Genomic DNA, 17,253 nt, shown 5'->3' on the forward strand with positions numbered 1-17,253 from the left:
CAGGTCGGCCACCACCCCTCTGAACAGGCAACCACAAGTCCCATGACCTTTAGGGTCTCTAATTACACATCCAACTTCATAATTCACAGCAATGCAATTTACCTTTATGGCCAGAGAATCATCTTCTAGTTTATCTCAGATGAGGTCTGTGCCCCACCTCTCTGAGAAGCAAGCAGAAAAAGTCAAGATAAATTACTCAAGCTTGGGATAATTAAAATTGTTTTTTTTAAAAAAAATCCTCACTCTCTGAGTCTCTCATATGATGGAATTCATGACTTCACATATATACGTGGGAGATTTCTTATGTTATGATGAGATGATACCATGAAACTGCTGATCCTAAAGTAGGTATTGCTATTTTGTTTGTTGAAGCAGGTAGTAACTGCTTTCCTATTAGGACACTTTTAAAGCAGAGGAAACAATCAATTTTTGCTGTGCTTTACACATATTTGAACTTCATAAGTGGTCACTGAATGAATGGCAAATCGATGTTACCTCAAACACCCATTTAATAAAATATATGATCGAATTAGAACTGGGAGGTGAGTGAACTACTGGGTAGGGGGATTCGTGGAAACACAGGGCAAGGTTCATAAGTACCTGCTGCTCAGCAAAATTCTTTGGGGAACTTTGATGAAATCAGCTATGGTAGTCAAATAATCCTCCATGAGATATAAGACCTTCCAGGATCAAGGTAATTGGGACCAGATGTCCAGTTCCTTCATCCAGCTATTTCCTCTGCTTGGTGCCCTACTTGTTCAACCATTGAACAAATAATTATTAAATGCATACTGTGCTAGACCTACGGATACAATAGTAAACATGATACAAATCTCCATTTTCTCATGAGGCATGTGGTATCACACTTTGTAGTATTATGAGAATTCTATCCAGGAAAACTTCCGAAATTTATAAACTTGAAATTTTTTTCCTGGTATCTCCTTACTTTTTGCACTTGGTATGGACAAAAATTTTGGCTTCCCAGTCCAAATGATAGAAAGTAACCCTTGTTAATATCCTAAATTTACATCTCCTCGATTCAAGATATTAGACAATTCCAGGAGATCTTGGTTCAGCTTAGGTTGGGTAGCTCTCCTGGATCAGCCTCTGTGGCCTGGAGGAGAGGGATGTGGTTCCAATGAAATACAGTGTATCCTTGAACAACACAGGTTTGAACTCTGTGGGTCCACTTATATCCATGTTTTTCTAACAAATGCAGTACAGTACTGTAAATACACTTTATCTTCCTTATGATTTTCTTAATTATTTGTTTTCTTTAGCTTACTTTATTGTAAGAGTAAAGTATATGATACATGTAACATACACAATCTGTGTTAATGGACCTTTTATACTATCAATCAGGCTTCTTCAGTACTAGGCTATTAGTGGTTATGTTTTGGGACAGTCCAAGTTTTATACGTGGATTTTTTGACTGTGTGTTGTTCAAGGGTCAACTATATCATTCAGACAGAGGTTGGGGCAATTCCATTACACAGAGATGATGGAAAGACAATTTAATACATTTCAATCACACGTGGAATTAACAAACCTAAATGTCTCTATCCACAGGCACGCCAGAGAGCTGGTGAACCCAACTCCATGGAGTGGCAGTGTAGGACAGCCCTGTGACCTGAGCCTTGCCCCACGGCCCTGGGTGCGGGCCACAACTTTCAGACCAACTGTGATTGGTCCAAGCTCTTTACCAGGGGACATTTAATGATGAAAGAGGATGCTGCTAAGACATCAGCCAGCAGAGAGAAGGAAGGTGACCAAGCCTCTAGCAGGGCAGAGAAAATCCGGACAGACAGAGAAGTGTGAGGCTGGGGATGAGCTCACTGTCAGGGTGGTGAAGAGATAACCAGGTTAAAAAGTTTTCTGTGCAGGCATCAGTAGTATTCTACTGCAGTATTCTACTGAAGCAGAATAAGAAGGAAGGAAAAGTGTCATTTTATGGTCTAATCAGAGGCAAATATTAGAAATTTCAGGAGCCAACCCGGAAATCAGAGGGGTGCAATGACGACGAAGCTTGAAGACAAGCATGCAGGGAATGGGGACCTTGTAGGAGAGGGTCAGCCATACCTGGGTGAGAAGTATCAAGCGAATGGGAAACCAGTAGTAAATGGGAGAGGTGAAATCTCTGTAAAGCAGGAGGCAAATGGAAAGTGTGGCGTGCCCAGAAAAAGTCTCAACATGTACAGCTGGCAGGAGATCCAGAAACACAATCAGAAGGCTGATCAGTGGCTGGTGATCAATCGCAAGGTCTACGATGTTACTGGCTGGGCCAACAAGCATCCAGGGGGGAGCCGAGTCCTCAACCACTATGCTGGGGAAGATGCCACGGTAAGGAACTCAAAGCTCTGCCTTCTCCCTTCCGACTGGTGGGTGGCTGGGACTTGGCTCTCATTCCCAAAGCATTTTGAGTACGTGTTCAAACTCCACAATTGCTCATCTCCTCCCAAACCAATTTTTCAGGATTCCTATCCTGCAAGAACCTGAAACCAAATAAGCCTCAAGGACTAGCTCCTATTTTGGGATGGGCTCAGATGCTGACAGTGGATACTGTTTGTGCATTTTGGATTTTGTTTTCTCTTGGTGTTGTGTTTTGAATTGGAGTCACTGTTTGCTTCCTGGTTTAGTATAGTTGACACACAACATTTCATTAGTTCAAGTGTACAATATAGTGATTCAACAACTCGATACACCAGGCTATGCTCACCATAAGTGTGGCTACCATCTGTCACTGTCTTTTAAGAAGAAAGTTACAAATGCATGAGTAAAATTTGGGAAAAATCACGTCTGTGCCCATCTAGAAATTTCTCAGACTCTTATAAATGGGGTGTGTAAAAGGAAGACAGCAATTCACATGATAGGCATCAAAATGTTAATAACACAAACCTACAATTATGGATAGTGCTTTTCTAACCCAAGTCACAGGATCAGCTCAGATGATGTGTTGGCAAAGATGCAGGCCTTCAACCACCTTGGAAATAACTGATAAACTCACTCAGCTTGAGACAGCTGAGCTGATGAATCTTTAATTTTCTGATGATGTTTATCTGTAAGAAGTTAGGGAAAAAAAAACATGATTCCACATCCAATTCTAGCCAACAAGGTGGAATTAATTAATAAAATAAAACCATCAGGACTTTAGGATAAAATACCCATGCCACCTTGGGATTCATATCTTAAGAATGAAAATCCTGAGCGTGCGCAGCCATGTACCCTAGACTTCATGTAAGTAAATCCAAAAATGTTTGGAGAAAAGATTCTCGCAAAGGAAGATGGTTCAAGAAGAATGGGAGGCTCCAGAAGAGTTCTGACAAATATAATACCCCATAGCTACTCAGAATTCAGGGAGCCTGAGCTTGGCAACTGGATATATGAACGTGGGAAAGTTGTTAAAATGCTCGCAGCCTCTGCTTCATCATTTGTAAAATGGAAATGACCTTACCAATCTAACTGGTTTATGGTAAATGGGACTAATGCTTGTAAAGTGTTTAGCACAATGCCAAACAATTAATAAAGTTTCATTAAATTTTAACTATTATGATTTATCTCACTGGCATCCATAGCCTCAGAGGTGTGATTATTATTTCCTGTTTACTACCAGCTTAGAAATCTTGATTATATTTGGTGTCATCTGATTGGGAACAGAGGAGCCCATGGTGGAGAAGCATCATTCTCTCTAGTGAAGGAGGGCAGGACATAAAGGACCTACAATCAGAGACTTACTCTACAACCTAAGACGTGTTTGCAGGTTGTGCCCTGAAAGGCAACTGTGGACCAAAGAAAGCATAGTCTCTGTTAGCTGGCCCTCAACCCGTGACCGCACCTGCCCAGTGAAGAGCACCATTCCTTTATTTACATGGAAACTCTCCTTGAAGCTTCTACTTTCCCCATAAACGCTGAATAGTGATAGATCATTAATTCACTCGTTCATGTAGTCAGCTATTCTAAAACCCTTGTTAAGGGTCCAGCATAATGATTAAGAGTACAGGTTTGGGAATGGAAAAGGGTTGGCTTGTATCTGAGCTCAACTACTTACTAAGAATGTGTTGAGAAGGTTGATGAAACTCTTGAAGCTTTGGCTTCCTCATCTAGAAATTAGGGATCATAATACCTTCATCTCGCTTGGCAGAGATTAAAAACTAAAAAAAAAATAGCAGCGCTTTTGTTTTATTATTACTTAGTTCTGAGATGGGTTGTAATTTTCTCCAAACCAAAGGCAAGACAGATAAATCCACAAAACAAAATGGGTACATAAGTTCCTGTTATTTCCCATATGAGTTGTCTGATTGTTTTCAAACTATATGATTTAAAACTAATGGCATGGTGGTAATAATTAGAGTCTAGGCCCAGTATTTTTACCTGAGAAGAGTTCACTGGGGAAAAGTCAGAAACAACCTGTAAGTCCAAGAAGAACTGATTATATAGTTATCAATATATCCATATGATGGGCTGTTTTGCAATTGTTAAAATAGGATTACAAAGCATTTGAGGATAAGACATGCTTATGAAACAATAGTTGGGCACAGTCTTCATGTAAGACAACAGTATGTTCTGGGTTCCATGAAAGGCATAAATGCAACCTTGTGATACATGTACATGAACGAAATATCTAGAACAAAGAAAACAAGTTCGTATCCTAGTGCTGTTCAACCCACTTATTATCTCTGAAGTCCCCACTCTAAGAAAGACACTGGGAAGCTCAAGTTATTTCTCATGATGGTCAAAGGCCAATATGACAGGGAAAGGATAACCAAAACTTAGAGGAAATATAGAAAAGTTCATCCAGCTATTTGGAGGACTACCATGTGGAAGACAGGGGAGCTGTATGCAGTTCAGAAGAGTGGCATGCAGTCAGTGGAGGTGAGGTTAGGGCTGGAGGAAGAGAGGATTTTTCACAGAGGTGGAGTGAAAGCAGGATTCACGTCAGGACTAAACACCCAGCCAGAATGGGCATCCCAGCTTAACCACTTCTTTTGCTTAGCACAATATTGGCCCATGGTATGTGCTCAATTAGCGTCATTGACTATCATGGCATAAGGAGGACAGAATGTGAGAAAGGAGAGGTAGAGAAAGAGAAAAGAGAAAGGAGAGGGAGAGGAAGGTTCTTGAGAGCTGAGCCATGCCTTCCTCTTCTTTCTCCTCTTCCACTACACATAATAACACTTCCCTAGCACAGCATCCATCCCCATCGGCAATCACCACGACAAAACCAACCCAGATTTCTAAGCATTAGTGAAAGTGAAAGTAGTAATCAGTACGAGTAGTTGCATCTTCTCTGGGTTGTCAACATTTCTTAAATTATCTGGTTCTCACCAGAACAACGATTCAAGTAGAAAATAGGTGGAGAAGTAGAGAGAGGGGGTGCTGAGGCACTAAAGGTGAAGATGGGCCATGAGGACATGCTTTCTTTCAGAAAGGCCAGTCTGGCAGCTAAGTGATGGCTGTACTGAAGAACAGTCAGCCAAAATGAAGGAGGGAGCCCAGGGAACATGTTGAAAGTCCTAACAAGGTACTGACCACAGGAATGGAAAAGACGGGGTAGCTGCAAAGGATGTCTATGAGACATAATTTATAAAATGTGATGAGTGACTGGTTGAGTAATCGTGGAGAAACAGTCTGTCTGACTTGTGCATATGTGACATAGTGAACTAGGTGACTATATCCATGACAGAATAGGGAAGCCAGGAGGATGAGCAGGTTTGGGAGGGAGAGCAGAGAGAGAGAGAACTGGGGCTGGAGCTCAGCAGAAAGTATCGCAGAAAAAAACCTTGCTATAAGGAAGAGCTTTCAAATAATGAAAGTTCTCAAACAATGAAATGAGTTGCAGTGGAAAAATAACCCTCTGCTTATTCCTGTGGGCGAAGGGGAATCTGGGTGACTTTAAGTGAACATTCTCCATTCCAAAAAGGCTTTCTCCCAGATAAAGGGCAAAGACGGCATTCTCCTTACAAACTGACCTATTCACAACTCATGTACTACCCAAAATATGAGGGGGCTTTAGCCTTTGCCTTGGAGCACATGAGACCAGAGAAGAGTAAGCATAAGAGAAATTACTCAGAGATGTGGGAATGCATATGTGGTTGGATGTTGACTAGTCTGGTGAGCTTTCGTGAGGTGAGTAAATCAAAATCCATGTTCTAGTTACCTTGTTTTGTGACTGTGTGTATATATATTTCTCACTGGTGTTTTATTTCCAGAATTTCTTCCCCCAGACAAACTAAATATAATACAAAAAGTGCAATCACTTATTAATTTATTTACTTGGTCTGGCTTTCAAAACCAAATCCCTTAGCTACTAGGCTAAGATAGGATCCTCAATCAGGTTTTATAGAATGACTGAATAAATGAATGCAAGCATTAGTAAACCCATTAGGCAGAGTGGGTGACATTATTATCCTCATTTAGAAAAAAACCCTGAGGCTTGAGAAATTAAGTAATTTCCCCAATATAATGCAGCTTAGTCCTTTGCTACCCTGCACTGTGCCTTAGTGTGAATTAGGAAGGCACACTCCTTGGGTGGTTGCAGCACAAGATTTGGCAAACAGAATGTTTGCTGGATTTCAGCCCATACCTAGCCTCCTGGATGGGTGCCTTTGTGCAGGGGACGACCTCATGATAGTACTTAAGTTTGTAAATGCAGGGGTTTGTCTCAGGCCTGTGTCGAAATAACCCGTTTTGAAATGAATGTTGGTACAAATTTATGAATAGATTAAGGAGTAGAGATTATGGTTAAGAAGGGAGTCAAAAAGCTAACAGATGAAAATGGGAGATGCTGGGTAGGGAAGAGACACTGGTTCTTAAGACCTGTATCCTCTGAGCTCAACACTTTTGAATGTTCCCAACTTTTTCTTTGTTAGAGAAGGCTTATATTCATCTCTTCATTCCTCCTTTCCCTTATTCATCAGGCATCCACTGAGCCACATGCCATATTCCAGTCAAAACGAGACAGTAGGAATAATTTAATCAATAGTACATGGCTTTCGTCTTCAATAACTCTAACATACGTTGGAACAAATTTATCCAAGAAGGTGAAAGACCTGCACACTAGAAACTAAGACATTAATGAAAGAAATTGAGGAAGATACAAACAAATGGAAAGGTATTCTGTGCTCATGGGTTGGAAGATTTAATCTGTTGAAATGTCCATTCTACCTAAAACAATCCACAGGTTCCATGCATTATCTATCAGAATTCCAATGGCATTTTTCATGAAAATAGATTAAATAATCCTAAAATTTGTATTGGAACCATAAATGACCCCAAATAGCCAAAGCAATCTTGAGAAATAACCCACCTGGATTCCCTGATATCAGTACATGCTACAAAGCTACAGATGAATGTATAAAGAAAATGTGATGCACATGCATGCGTGCGCGTGCGCCCACACACACACACACACACACACACACACACACACACACCCGATAGAATACTATTCAGCCATAAAAAAGAACGAAATCCTGCCATTTGCAACAACCTGGATGGACCCAGAAGGCATTATGCTAATTGAAATATGTCAGACAGAGGAAGAAAAATAGCATATGATTTCACTTATATGTGGAATCTAAGAAAGAAAACAAAATATCAAGCTCATAGATACAGAAAACCAATTGGTGGTTACCAGAGGCAGGAGGTACGGGGTGGGATAAAAGGGTGAAGGAGTTCAAAAGTGCAAACTTCCAGCTACAATAAATAACTCATGGGGGTTGTAATGTTTTGCATGGTGATTATAGTTAATAATACTGTGTTGCGTATTTGAAAAGTGTTGAGAGATTAAATCTTACAAGTTATCATCACCAGAAAAAGAATTTGGTAACTATGTAAGGGGGCAGATGTTAACCAGACTTATTGTGGTGATTATTTTGCAATGCATGCAAATATCAAATCGTTCTTTTGTACACCTGAAGCCAATATAAGGCTATATGAATATTATACTAATTTTTAAAAAAGAAAAACACAAAGACCACTAGAGAAGGGGGAAGGTACATAGTTTCATTATAATACAATTTGAAAAGCTCTAGGGGCTACAGGAGCCACAGGAGATGGTAAATAACTTTCCTAAGTTAGGTGGAGGCATTATTTAATCTGAATCTTGAGGAGTGAGGAAGAGTATTTATAGAGAAAATGGAGGAAGGTAGTTAAGACAAAGGAAACAGTATGTGCCAAGCTTCAGAACAATAGACAGGCATGGAATGTTCATTGAATGGGAAGATGTCTGGTGGACAAATGGCTCATGAAGGGTGATAGTGAAAGGTAAGCCTGGAGAGACAGATTGAAGCCAGAGGCAAAGCAATTCAGGGATTAAAACCTAATATGGAGAGGTATCATTACTATATGCCCAGCAGATACATACAGATTTTTGCATCACCCCAAACAATCTGGCATCACTTCTCTCTTGAGAGGCCTTTCAGAAAAAGAATTATACATGTTAAGGATAGAATAAATTGTTACAGCTTCATGGCTTTAAAGTCACATAGACTTTAGTTCAAATCTTGGCTCTACTATTTACCTATTTGCTGTGGCATTTTGGACAAGACTTTCTCTCCTCAAAGACTTTGTATCTTTATCTTTATAGCACAAATGATGGAACCTCACAGATCTAAGGTGATGATTATGAGTTGGCCCATAGATTGTCTGGTACACAAGATACGCTCAACAGAAGTTAGAACTATCCCCTCTCCCCTTCATTTTACCCCCTCTCCTTCCTTCAGCACGAATATACTTACCCAAGTGTGTTGATAACATAACCTGTTTTTACAGGTGTTTCAAAAAGAGAATTTCACAACTTCCACAATATCCAGACTCTATTAGGAAATTCTTTTACATTGAATATTCTAAGACTACATAAACTCCTTTGTTGTACTGCTCATCAGTACAATGAAAAGAGGTCCACATGGCAGGGCAAGGCTTACTATTCTGGAAAAACTCTGTTGGTCTTTAGGATCTGTTATTGCAGTGTTGCCTATGGATTTTGCTGTGAATCAAAAGACAAACGAATAAACCCCCACCAAAACCAACCAACAAAACAAACAAACAAACAAACAAACAAACAAACAAACAAACAATGAACCCAGAAGAATGTTTTTGTCAGCACACTGCTCCAGGGTTCTGAATGACTGCTTATAGTAAAATGAAATTTCAATGGCTTACCTTTCTTCTACCTTCTTATCTTGATCCACCAGAATGTTTTCCATCCTATCTGCTCTTAAAGAACAGGTAGAATATTTTGCCACTATGGATCATTCTGAAATACTTAATAGCCTTCTTAATCACTGGATGGCTGTCTTCCTGGCTCAGGAAACTAAGTTTTAAAGTTGTAGAATGTGAAATTATATAGTATAGCATTTCCAAAGGGGGTCAGAGTAAAGTACGCAGAAGCAGAATGGAAAGTAGGGACTGGACTGGTTCTAGCAAATACAAAGCCCTTTTTATATCATTGAACCTAGAGACCATAAGGAGAAGTCAGTCTAAAAAGCTGATATTGCACCCTTCTAATTAATGTTATTCTTTACATAAACACCTTCTTAGAAAGTAGGCTTCTACATAGTTCTTAGATGTATCTAAAGTTGCTTTGCACTTTGAACTTGGAAGTTTCATTATCTTCACTAAAATAATTCAGAGTTCATTACACATTAAGCATTGGAGTATAGGAAGAAAATCTCTGAGGTGCTGTATTGAAGGGAATGTAGGTAGTAAGTTCTTAGCACTAGAAGTATACATACAAGAAAGATGGCTAATATGTTGACTCGCTTAATCCCTAAAGTAACTTTATGAATTGGTTGGCTATTGTCATCACCCTTCTGTTAGAGAAAACAGAAGCACAGACAAGGTCAAGAGACTTGTCCACAGCTTCATAGCTCCACAGCTAGTAAGTAGAAACCAGAATTTAAATGAAGAAAGGCCACTCCAGGGTCCATTTTCCTAGTCAGTACTATGGGATACCAGCACTTTAGAGTCGTGGGTGTGGCTTCCATGTTTTCAATTTATGATGTTGATTATATTCCCTCACTTTTAATAACTCCTGTACCCAAAGTCATATTAGCAGAAAGCCTAGAAAGTCCACCTCTTGGAGAATTTTCCTTCCCCCAAAATGGTTTAAATCCCTGGAAGGAAAGAGAATATCTTTTAGTTCCAAATATAAGCAGGATATAGGAACCACCACACTTCACATAGCCTCTACCCACAAGGTGCTGCTTAACATGGACCTGAGATGGGGAAAAGCAGTTGGTCACCTCTATGTGCCTGGCTGTCACAACCCTTGCAGAGACTGCCCTAGCACTGTTTAGAAAGAGTAATGAGACCCCTCCAGTGAAAAACTTTGTGAAAAGCGTGTACTTTAGACAACTCAGACCTCAAGGGCTGTGCTCCCTTTCTCTCCTGTGAATTAATCCTACACTATCAATGTCAACTTTAACCAGTTTTTTTAAAAATAACTTAATTCAAATGTTTCATTCCTCTTGGCTTTGGCCAGGAACCAAGAGGGAGATTTGATGGGAGATGTGCTTTTCACAGCTAGTCATGGTTGCTGCATGTTTCTGTGTGGGCAACTTCCACCAAGCCTGATGTTGGACTTTAAGGATTCATCATGGCTTATTAACTCCAGCAAATTAATTCTTCTGGTGCTCAATAAAGTAAACAGCGATCCCTTCCAATGATCAGGAATATCCTGGCTGTGTTGGGCTTGCCTAATGAAGCAGTGCATCAAGCTGGGGGATCTCCAGCATGAAGCTTTCACAAAGTATCTCCAAGGGTAATTTTGATTGTTCAACTGGAGACATCAACCTGGGGTTAGAAGAAATCCTCTGTAATAGAGTCTGCTGATTCCCAAGATGGGCACAGGATAAGGTAAGGAAGGGGACTATTCTGTAGATAAGCATGTGTCTCCTAAGCCTCTATCAATTCTCTGTGATTTACAGGATGTCTTCAGAGCCATGCACCTGGACCTTGACATTGCAAAATTGTACCTTAAGCTGCTGCTCATTGGAGAGCTTGCCCCAGAAGAGCCTAGCCAGGAGAGACACAAAAGTGTGAGTGGGGTCTCAGGACTCAGAAACATGTGGAGGGATGAGGACAAAGGCCAGCTGATCGTTTCCTGACATATCCAAGAATTGATCATTTTCTGTGAGATGCCTGACATCATGGCTGGGTGAACCTGCTATACCATAAATGAGTAGCTTCTACATATTACAATATAACGTCATCCTCCTTAGACACTCAGAATTCTTAAACCTCTGTGTAAAAAGGAAAGAAATGTTTGGTCCTGTACCAAACAGAATTTCCATGTCTCCAAGTACCTCTTTTTTTGCCCAGATATATCTAGATACAATTTTTGTCCAGTGACTGATTATAAAAATGTTTGATGTCTGTGTCTATGTTCCCTTTTAAAGTAAGTTCCATGATAGCAGGGAATATGTATGTATGTATGTATGTATGTATGTATGTATCTATCTATCTATCTATCTATATTGCTTATCTCTGTGTACTCAAGAACCCACCTGCACAGGATCAGACATATAGTACGGACTCCATAAATAGCTATTGAATGAAAGATGTGAATATATCATAACAGAAGCCCTTTCTACATTTGGTGAAACTATAGTCCAAGGAAAATAAATTGCTATCTGAAAGTCCCATAGTTGGTGTATCAGAAAACTGGGATTCCAAGTCACTTATTTCTGGCCCCAATCCAAATGAAAATTTTGCTTCTAGAATTATGTTCATAGCTTTTACATTTTATGCTACAAATTTCTCTCCTTTTGTGTATCTCCTTGAACAGTCTTGTTTTCTTTCTTATACCCTGGTCACTGTGTCAACTGTCCTGTTTTCAAACCCATTAGTCATTAAGCTAAGAGATATTTCTTCCCATCTCTTGCACTGACTCTCCAGTTTGATTGGCAAGCTTGTAAACCAATACTAGCCTTGACCATGCACACACATGCACATATGCATGTTACACACACACAGGACAAGGAAACTTACCCGCCCCCACACATACAGACACACATACACATCAGCACACACACACTATCCTGCCTTGTGCCTAGGGACCCATCAAGCAGCTCATAGGAAAGTCTTCCTTTGAACTAATTTACATGAACTGCATTTTTCTATGTTAATCATCTTTAATGAAAGGGCTCTTTGCACAAACTGATCTGATGATGAAGTAGAAAATTCTGTGTAAAGTGTACCACTACGTATGGTAACACAAGTCCATATAGACCACACAGTTCCCTGAAGCATCATCGGTGATCAATCAATACCTGAAACAATACTGATGGTTAAAAGACAACTGTTAGACAATAACTCCCTAGAATCGCCCCCCCCCCAAACCCTACTCTTTCTGAGGACAGTTTACAAATCACTACCCATTTTTTCTCTTCTCCTGAAAAAAAAAAATTATCATAACCTTTTTAAAAGGTTTTGTTTGCTCGTAGTTTTATGTTTTTAATTTTGCTCAATTAAATTTGTTAATATCCTTAAATTTCTATTCATAAAAGTAAGGTATTAATAAAGTAATAAAAGAGATTATTAATTGTGTTCATTTGTGTTCCCTGAGGGAACTAATTCCTTCCTTGAACATTTATTTCTCAGTCCCAGCTGGTGGAAGATTTCCGAGAATTGCGGAGAACATTAGAGGCCATGAACATGTTCAAGGTCAACCCAGTGTTCTTCTTCCTTCAGTTTGCCCAGATCTTGATTTTAGAAACTCTGGCTTGGCTAATAGTGTGGCATTTTGGCAGTGGCTGGCCTGTGACAATATTCATCTCCTTCCTTCTCACAATTTCCCAGGTAAGCACATACCCTAAAATCAAGCAGTGGCTTTAGGGGACAATTCAGAATTGTTTCCTTCTCCCTTTAGACCTGCACCAGGTGCTTCCTGACACTTCCTGGCAAGCTACTAATCCACATCTGACACCAGCAAGTTACCACATCTTGCCAGCCCCCAGTCTTTTGTCTGTAAAACGGGATAACAAGTTTTATGTAAATATTCTCTACTAAACAAGTTAACGTGTAAAACACTTAGCACAATGACTAGCACATAGGAAATATTTAATTTATGACAGATGTTCGTCTTTGCCCAATTGTATCCATACCAGTTCAGTAACTGAAGTCGTTTCTCAGCCATGTAACACTCACTTTTGTCTTTTATTCATCTTCCAACCAATAAAAAGAGAGAAAGGCAAATCAAGAAACAGAATCTTAACTATGGAGAACAAACTGATGGTTACCAAAGGAGAGGGGGTGGGGGGATGTATGAAATAGGTGATGGGGATTAAGGAGTGAACTTGTCACGATGAGCACTGGGGGTTGTACGGAGGTGTCGAATCACTGTATCGTATATCTGAAACTAGCATTACACTGTATATTAACTAACTGGAATTTATATAAAAACTTAAAAACCTGAACTTATGGATTCCACCATAAATTGTAATCAACGACTGGCACCAGCAGAGCATTGGATAAATCTTTGTTGAATGAAGTGTGAACCTCTGAACATGGCTTTCTGTAAGCACAACACTGTGGGGGGGACACAAAAGGAAATGCACCTGGTTCCTTCCCTGGGGAAAAGAGTCTTCCACTGGGGAAACCGATGTTCAAACTGGTAAACATTCTATGTGACAGAATGACATCGGTGCCAAAGAGAGGAACCAGCATATGCTGTTAAAGCAGAAAGAGGCATTTAATTCTCATGGGGATAACTGGGGAAGGTTTTATGGAAAATTAATGTCAACGTTAATTCCAGAATTTATGATATGTTATTTATTTATTTTTTGTAAAGTCAACTTGCTTTATTCCTTGAAAAGCAATTCTTTTGCAAACTGGAAAGGAAGCAAATATTTGTTTGGTGCTTAACATAAGCCAAACACTTTGGAGGTATGTAAGTTTGCCAACAGTCCATGAGTAAGGTATTATTATCCCTACCTATCAGATGAAGAGCTGAGGTTCAGAGCTACTGAGTAACCTGCCAAGATCTGTGCAACACATACATGGTAAAGAACAGTTGAGAACCCAAATCTGCCTGACTCCAAAGGCCATACTCTTTGTCCTCCTCACTGGAAGATTTGACAGTGGTAAGGAAAATGTTCTAGGCTGAAAGAACTCAGTTCACAAAGGCACACAAGTGGGAAAGAAAGCAATGTGTGGGAAATAGAAAGTGAACTTGGCTTGGGGCCAGATGAGATCCCCCACCATTCTTCTCCAATGGGCTCCTGAATCTATGGGTGGGCTCATTGATTAATTTCTTCTTAACTCCTCAACCTCTCTAACAACAACTTAATCTCTTCTAGGTTCAGTGTTTTTTTCTGCAACATGACTTCGGACACACTTCTATATTTCCAAAGTCCAAGTGGAGCCGCTTGATGCAAAAGTTTGTGATGAGTCATCTCAAGGTACAGGATGTTCATGGAGCATGATGGAATTCTCAAAACTCATTTTCTCAGACTATGGTTACCAAATTTGTGTGCTGATAGGAGTAAAAAAAGTGTTTGTGCATAAATAGATTTGCAAATAAATATAAATATAATAAAAATGTAGGTACTAATATATATATATATATATATATATATATATATACACATGACATTATAATATATATGTTAAAATTAAAATTTGGAATTTTTATGAGGGAAGGTTTATTTTTATTTAGTAAATTCCAACAGTTTTTTTTTTTCTTACACTAATAAAGTCTTTGGCCCAGTCCCTGGTACCCAATTAAGAAACCACCTTGGAGGAGAACAATTGTACCTTTATAAATGAAGAGGTGCTCTGTAAAATCATGAATGGGAATGTTTCTAGAAGGAGTCTGAATATTTACTGCTGGGAAGCTACAGGAATCTAGCAAAGCCCGATTTGTCTTAGAAGGACAGGGCTATGAAGAAATAGGAAAGGATGCAGAAGAGATAATAGTGAAGAGAGAGAAAAAGTGGACAAGACAGGTCAGATGGCACTGTTCAAGAGTCAAGGGCTGCAAATCCCAGAAGGCTGGAAACAGCAGTGATGATGATGGCAGTTGGCCTTGTATCCCTGCACAAACTCCAGGAGAGCATATACTTTGTCCTATGTGCCACTATGCTGCAGCACCTAGCAGAGTGCTTGGCACATAGTAAGCCTTCAATAGCATTTGTTGAGTGGATGGATGGATGGGTGAACCAAGGTAACAGTACAGGACTGCTAAGAGTGGGTGCTAGATCTGACTCTGAAAAGGCCCCTTGTGTGATCTTGTCTGATATCTGACTCTCCATGTCCTTATCTCTAATATTAGGAGTTAAACTGGATGTCTGCTTTTCTAGGACATTCTAGGATTTAGTGACTATGTACACTGGCCCAGACGGGGGGCGGGGGGGGGGGAGGAAATGCCTCTGAGCCTTCCACTAAGCCAAATATTGCATTCAAGCCAGCTCATTTTAGAAAAAACTCACAGGCACTTTTGTTTTGTCTTAGCACTGTTGTTTTATATTGAACTGGAAGATACTTAAAATCACCGTCTTATTTATCCTCTTTCCAGTCGAGCAAACAAAGTTTAAGTAGATTCAGTAACACTGAGTGGGATCTGGGTTCCTATTAGAATTATGTCTGTTACTCAAAATTGTTAGAATGAATAACATATTGTCATTTTATTTGATGTTTTATTTAACTGGGAAATTCCTGTAGGTGCACTGTTCTGCCCTCCATCCACTAGTGCTAAATTGACACTGTTTCTGTGTTCAATCAGAAATCTTTACCACAGAATAAAAGAAGGAAATCCCACAGAAAGAATTAGGTAATGGACCCTCCCACTCTCCCTCCCCTGTTTTGAGGAAGTCAGAGGGAAAAGGAGACTCATGTGACCTGGAGATAATTGACAGTTGATCTGGTGTCAGTATATATAATGTTTCAAGCTCTACCCTTGCTGGTGCTTTAAAAACAAATCATTGCTTTTCCATTGGTCCAAATTTGTACACTGCTCTTTCTCTATGAGTTGTGTTGCCAGAAACAAGTTTTGCACTAGTTGAAATGAACACAACCTTGATAACTCATGAACAGAGGAAGTAAATGGGAAATGCTCTAAAAGCTAATTGAGTGCACTGGGCCTTTTGCAGGCAAAACCAGCAATTTGTGAGCAAAATGAATACAGGCTTCAATCATCTGCAGCAGAGTAAACTACCTAGGGGAAGGAAAGTTGGGAAGGAGGGAAGTAACAAAGAAAATTATAATAGAAGCAGCAACAACTTCACCTTCTACATACATTACAATGTTAAATTTCAAAACTTGAATCATGCCAATTTACCCTCCCCCATGGAAAAGCATAAATATATATTGAGATTTTGTTGGAATATGCTTTCACTACCTGTGCTAGTAATGGTGCATGTCTGGTCTTTGCTTTTTTGTGTGTGTGTGCAGCAAAAGAGCCCTTCTGAAAGTACACTCTGAAATGTCTGCACACATTTTGGACTTCTGTGCAATGTTCAAATCAAAATGGACTCCCTGTAGCATATTTTTCGACATCCCCTCCCCAACACCCAGCATGCCCAGTTTGAAAACTATAAGAATCAAGTGTCATTATAGGGACAAAGAGATAGAATATTTGATATTAAGATCTGCCTTGAAAATCTGGCCTTTCCTGTTTCCATGACTACATCCTAAAATAATTTTGGGGGGGGGGGAGTGTCAAGTATGTTATTTCCTGTAACATTTTTCTCATTCATTTCACAGATGAGGAAATTACCCAACGCCACATACACCCAGTAGCAGGGATTTGAATTCAGCCCCAAAATGGCTTTAGAACAATGTTTGGATCCTTATAACGCACCAAGAAAGAACCTAACATGGAAATGAGGAATGACTTAGGGTGGTTCTTATATGGAATTTGGTACAGGGGCAACCTATTTGCATGTAGCTGATTATCTTCACTTCCAGCTGGATCACTATCCCTCACCTCCAGTAATTGTGGCTTCCAGACCGAGGGGTGAGGGTAGAGCCAGCTGCCTTATCACACCAATAATTACTCTGACATTACCAGTTTCCACAGATAGTCATTGACTGCAAGGGTACAGTCAAAATGTTAGCTCACAAAGGATTAAACTAACAAAGTGAATCATTGTTTATCACAGTGCCCTTGTTTCTGTATTGCTCCTGTTGGGTTGTATGTTTCATAAGTGTGGGAGCTCCATTTTATCATGTCTAACTTTATACAGCAAATACTTGGCTCAGTGTCTGATGCATGGGAGGTATTTCAAAATAAATAATGAATGGATAAACAAAGAG

The 17,253-nt window shown here is 39.7% G+C and overlaps 1 protein-coding gene across 1 annotated transcript in view; it reads left to right on the forward strand.

Annotated features, from left to right (window-relative positions):
* Positions 1 to 1,733: 1,733 nt before the first annotated feature.
* LOC112865117 (fatty acid desaturase 2-like protein FADS2B) overlaps positions 1,734 to 17,253 on the forward strand; it is a 30,219-nt gene continuing 14,699 nt past the window's right edge. Inside the window, exons 1-4 of the mRNA XM_086677402.1 lie at positions 1,734 to 2,340; positions 10,926 to 11,036; positions 12,601 to 12,798; positions 14,298 to 14,399. Of these exons, the coding sequence (XP_086533528.1) occupies positions 2,014 to 2,340; positions 10,926 to 11,036; positions 12,601 to 12,798; positions 14,298 to 14,399 (738 nt within the window). The 5' untranslated portion in view covers positions 1,734 to 2,013. The remainder of the gene's footprint in view (positions 2,341 to 10,925; positions 11,037 to 12,600; positions 12,799 to 14,297; positions 14,400 to 17,253) is intronic.

The sequence above is a fragment of the Puma concolor genome, chromosome D1, assembly GCF_028749965.1.
Source record: "Puma concolor isolate L17-30 chromosome D1, mPumCon1.1.hap2, whole genome shotgun sequence".
Taxonomy (NCBI): Eukaryota; Metazoa; Chordata; class Mammalia; order Carnivora; family Felidae; genus Puma; species Puma concolor.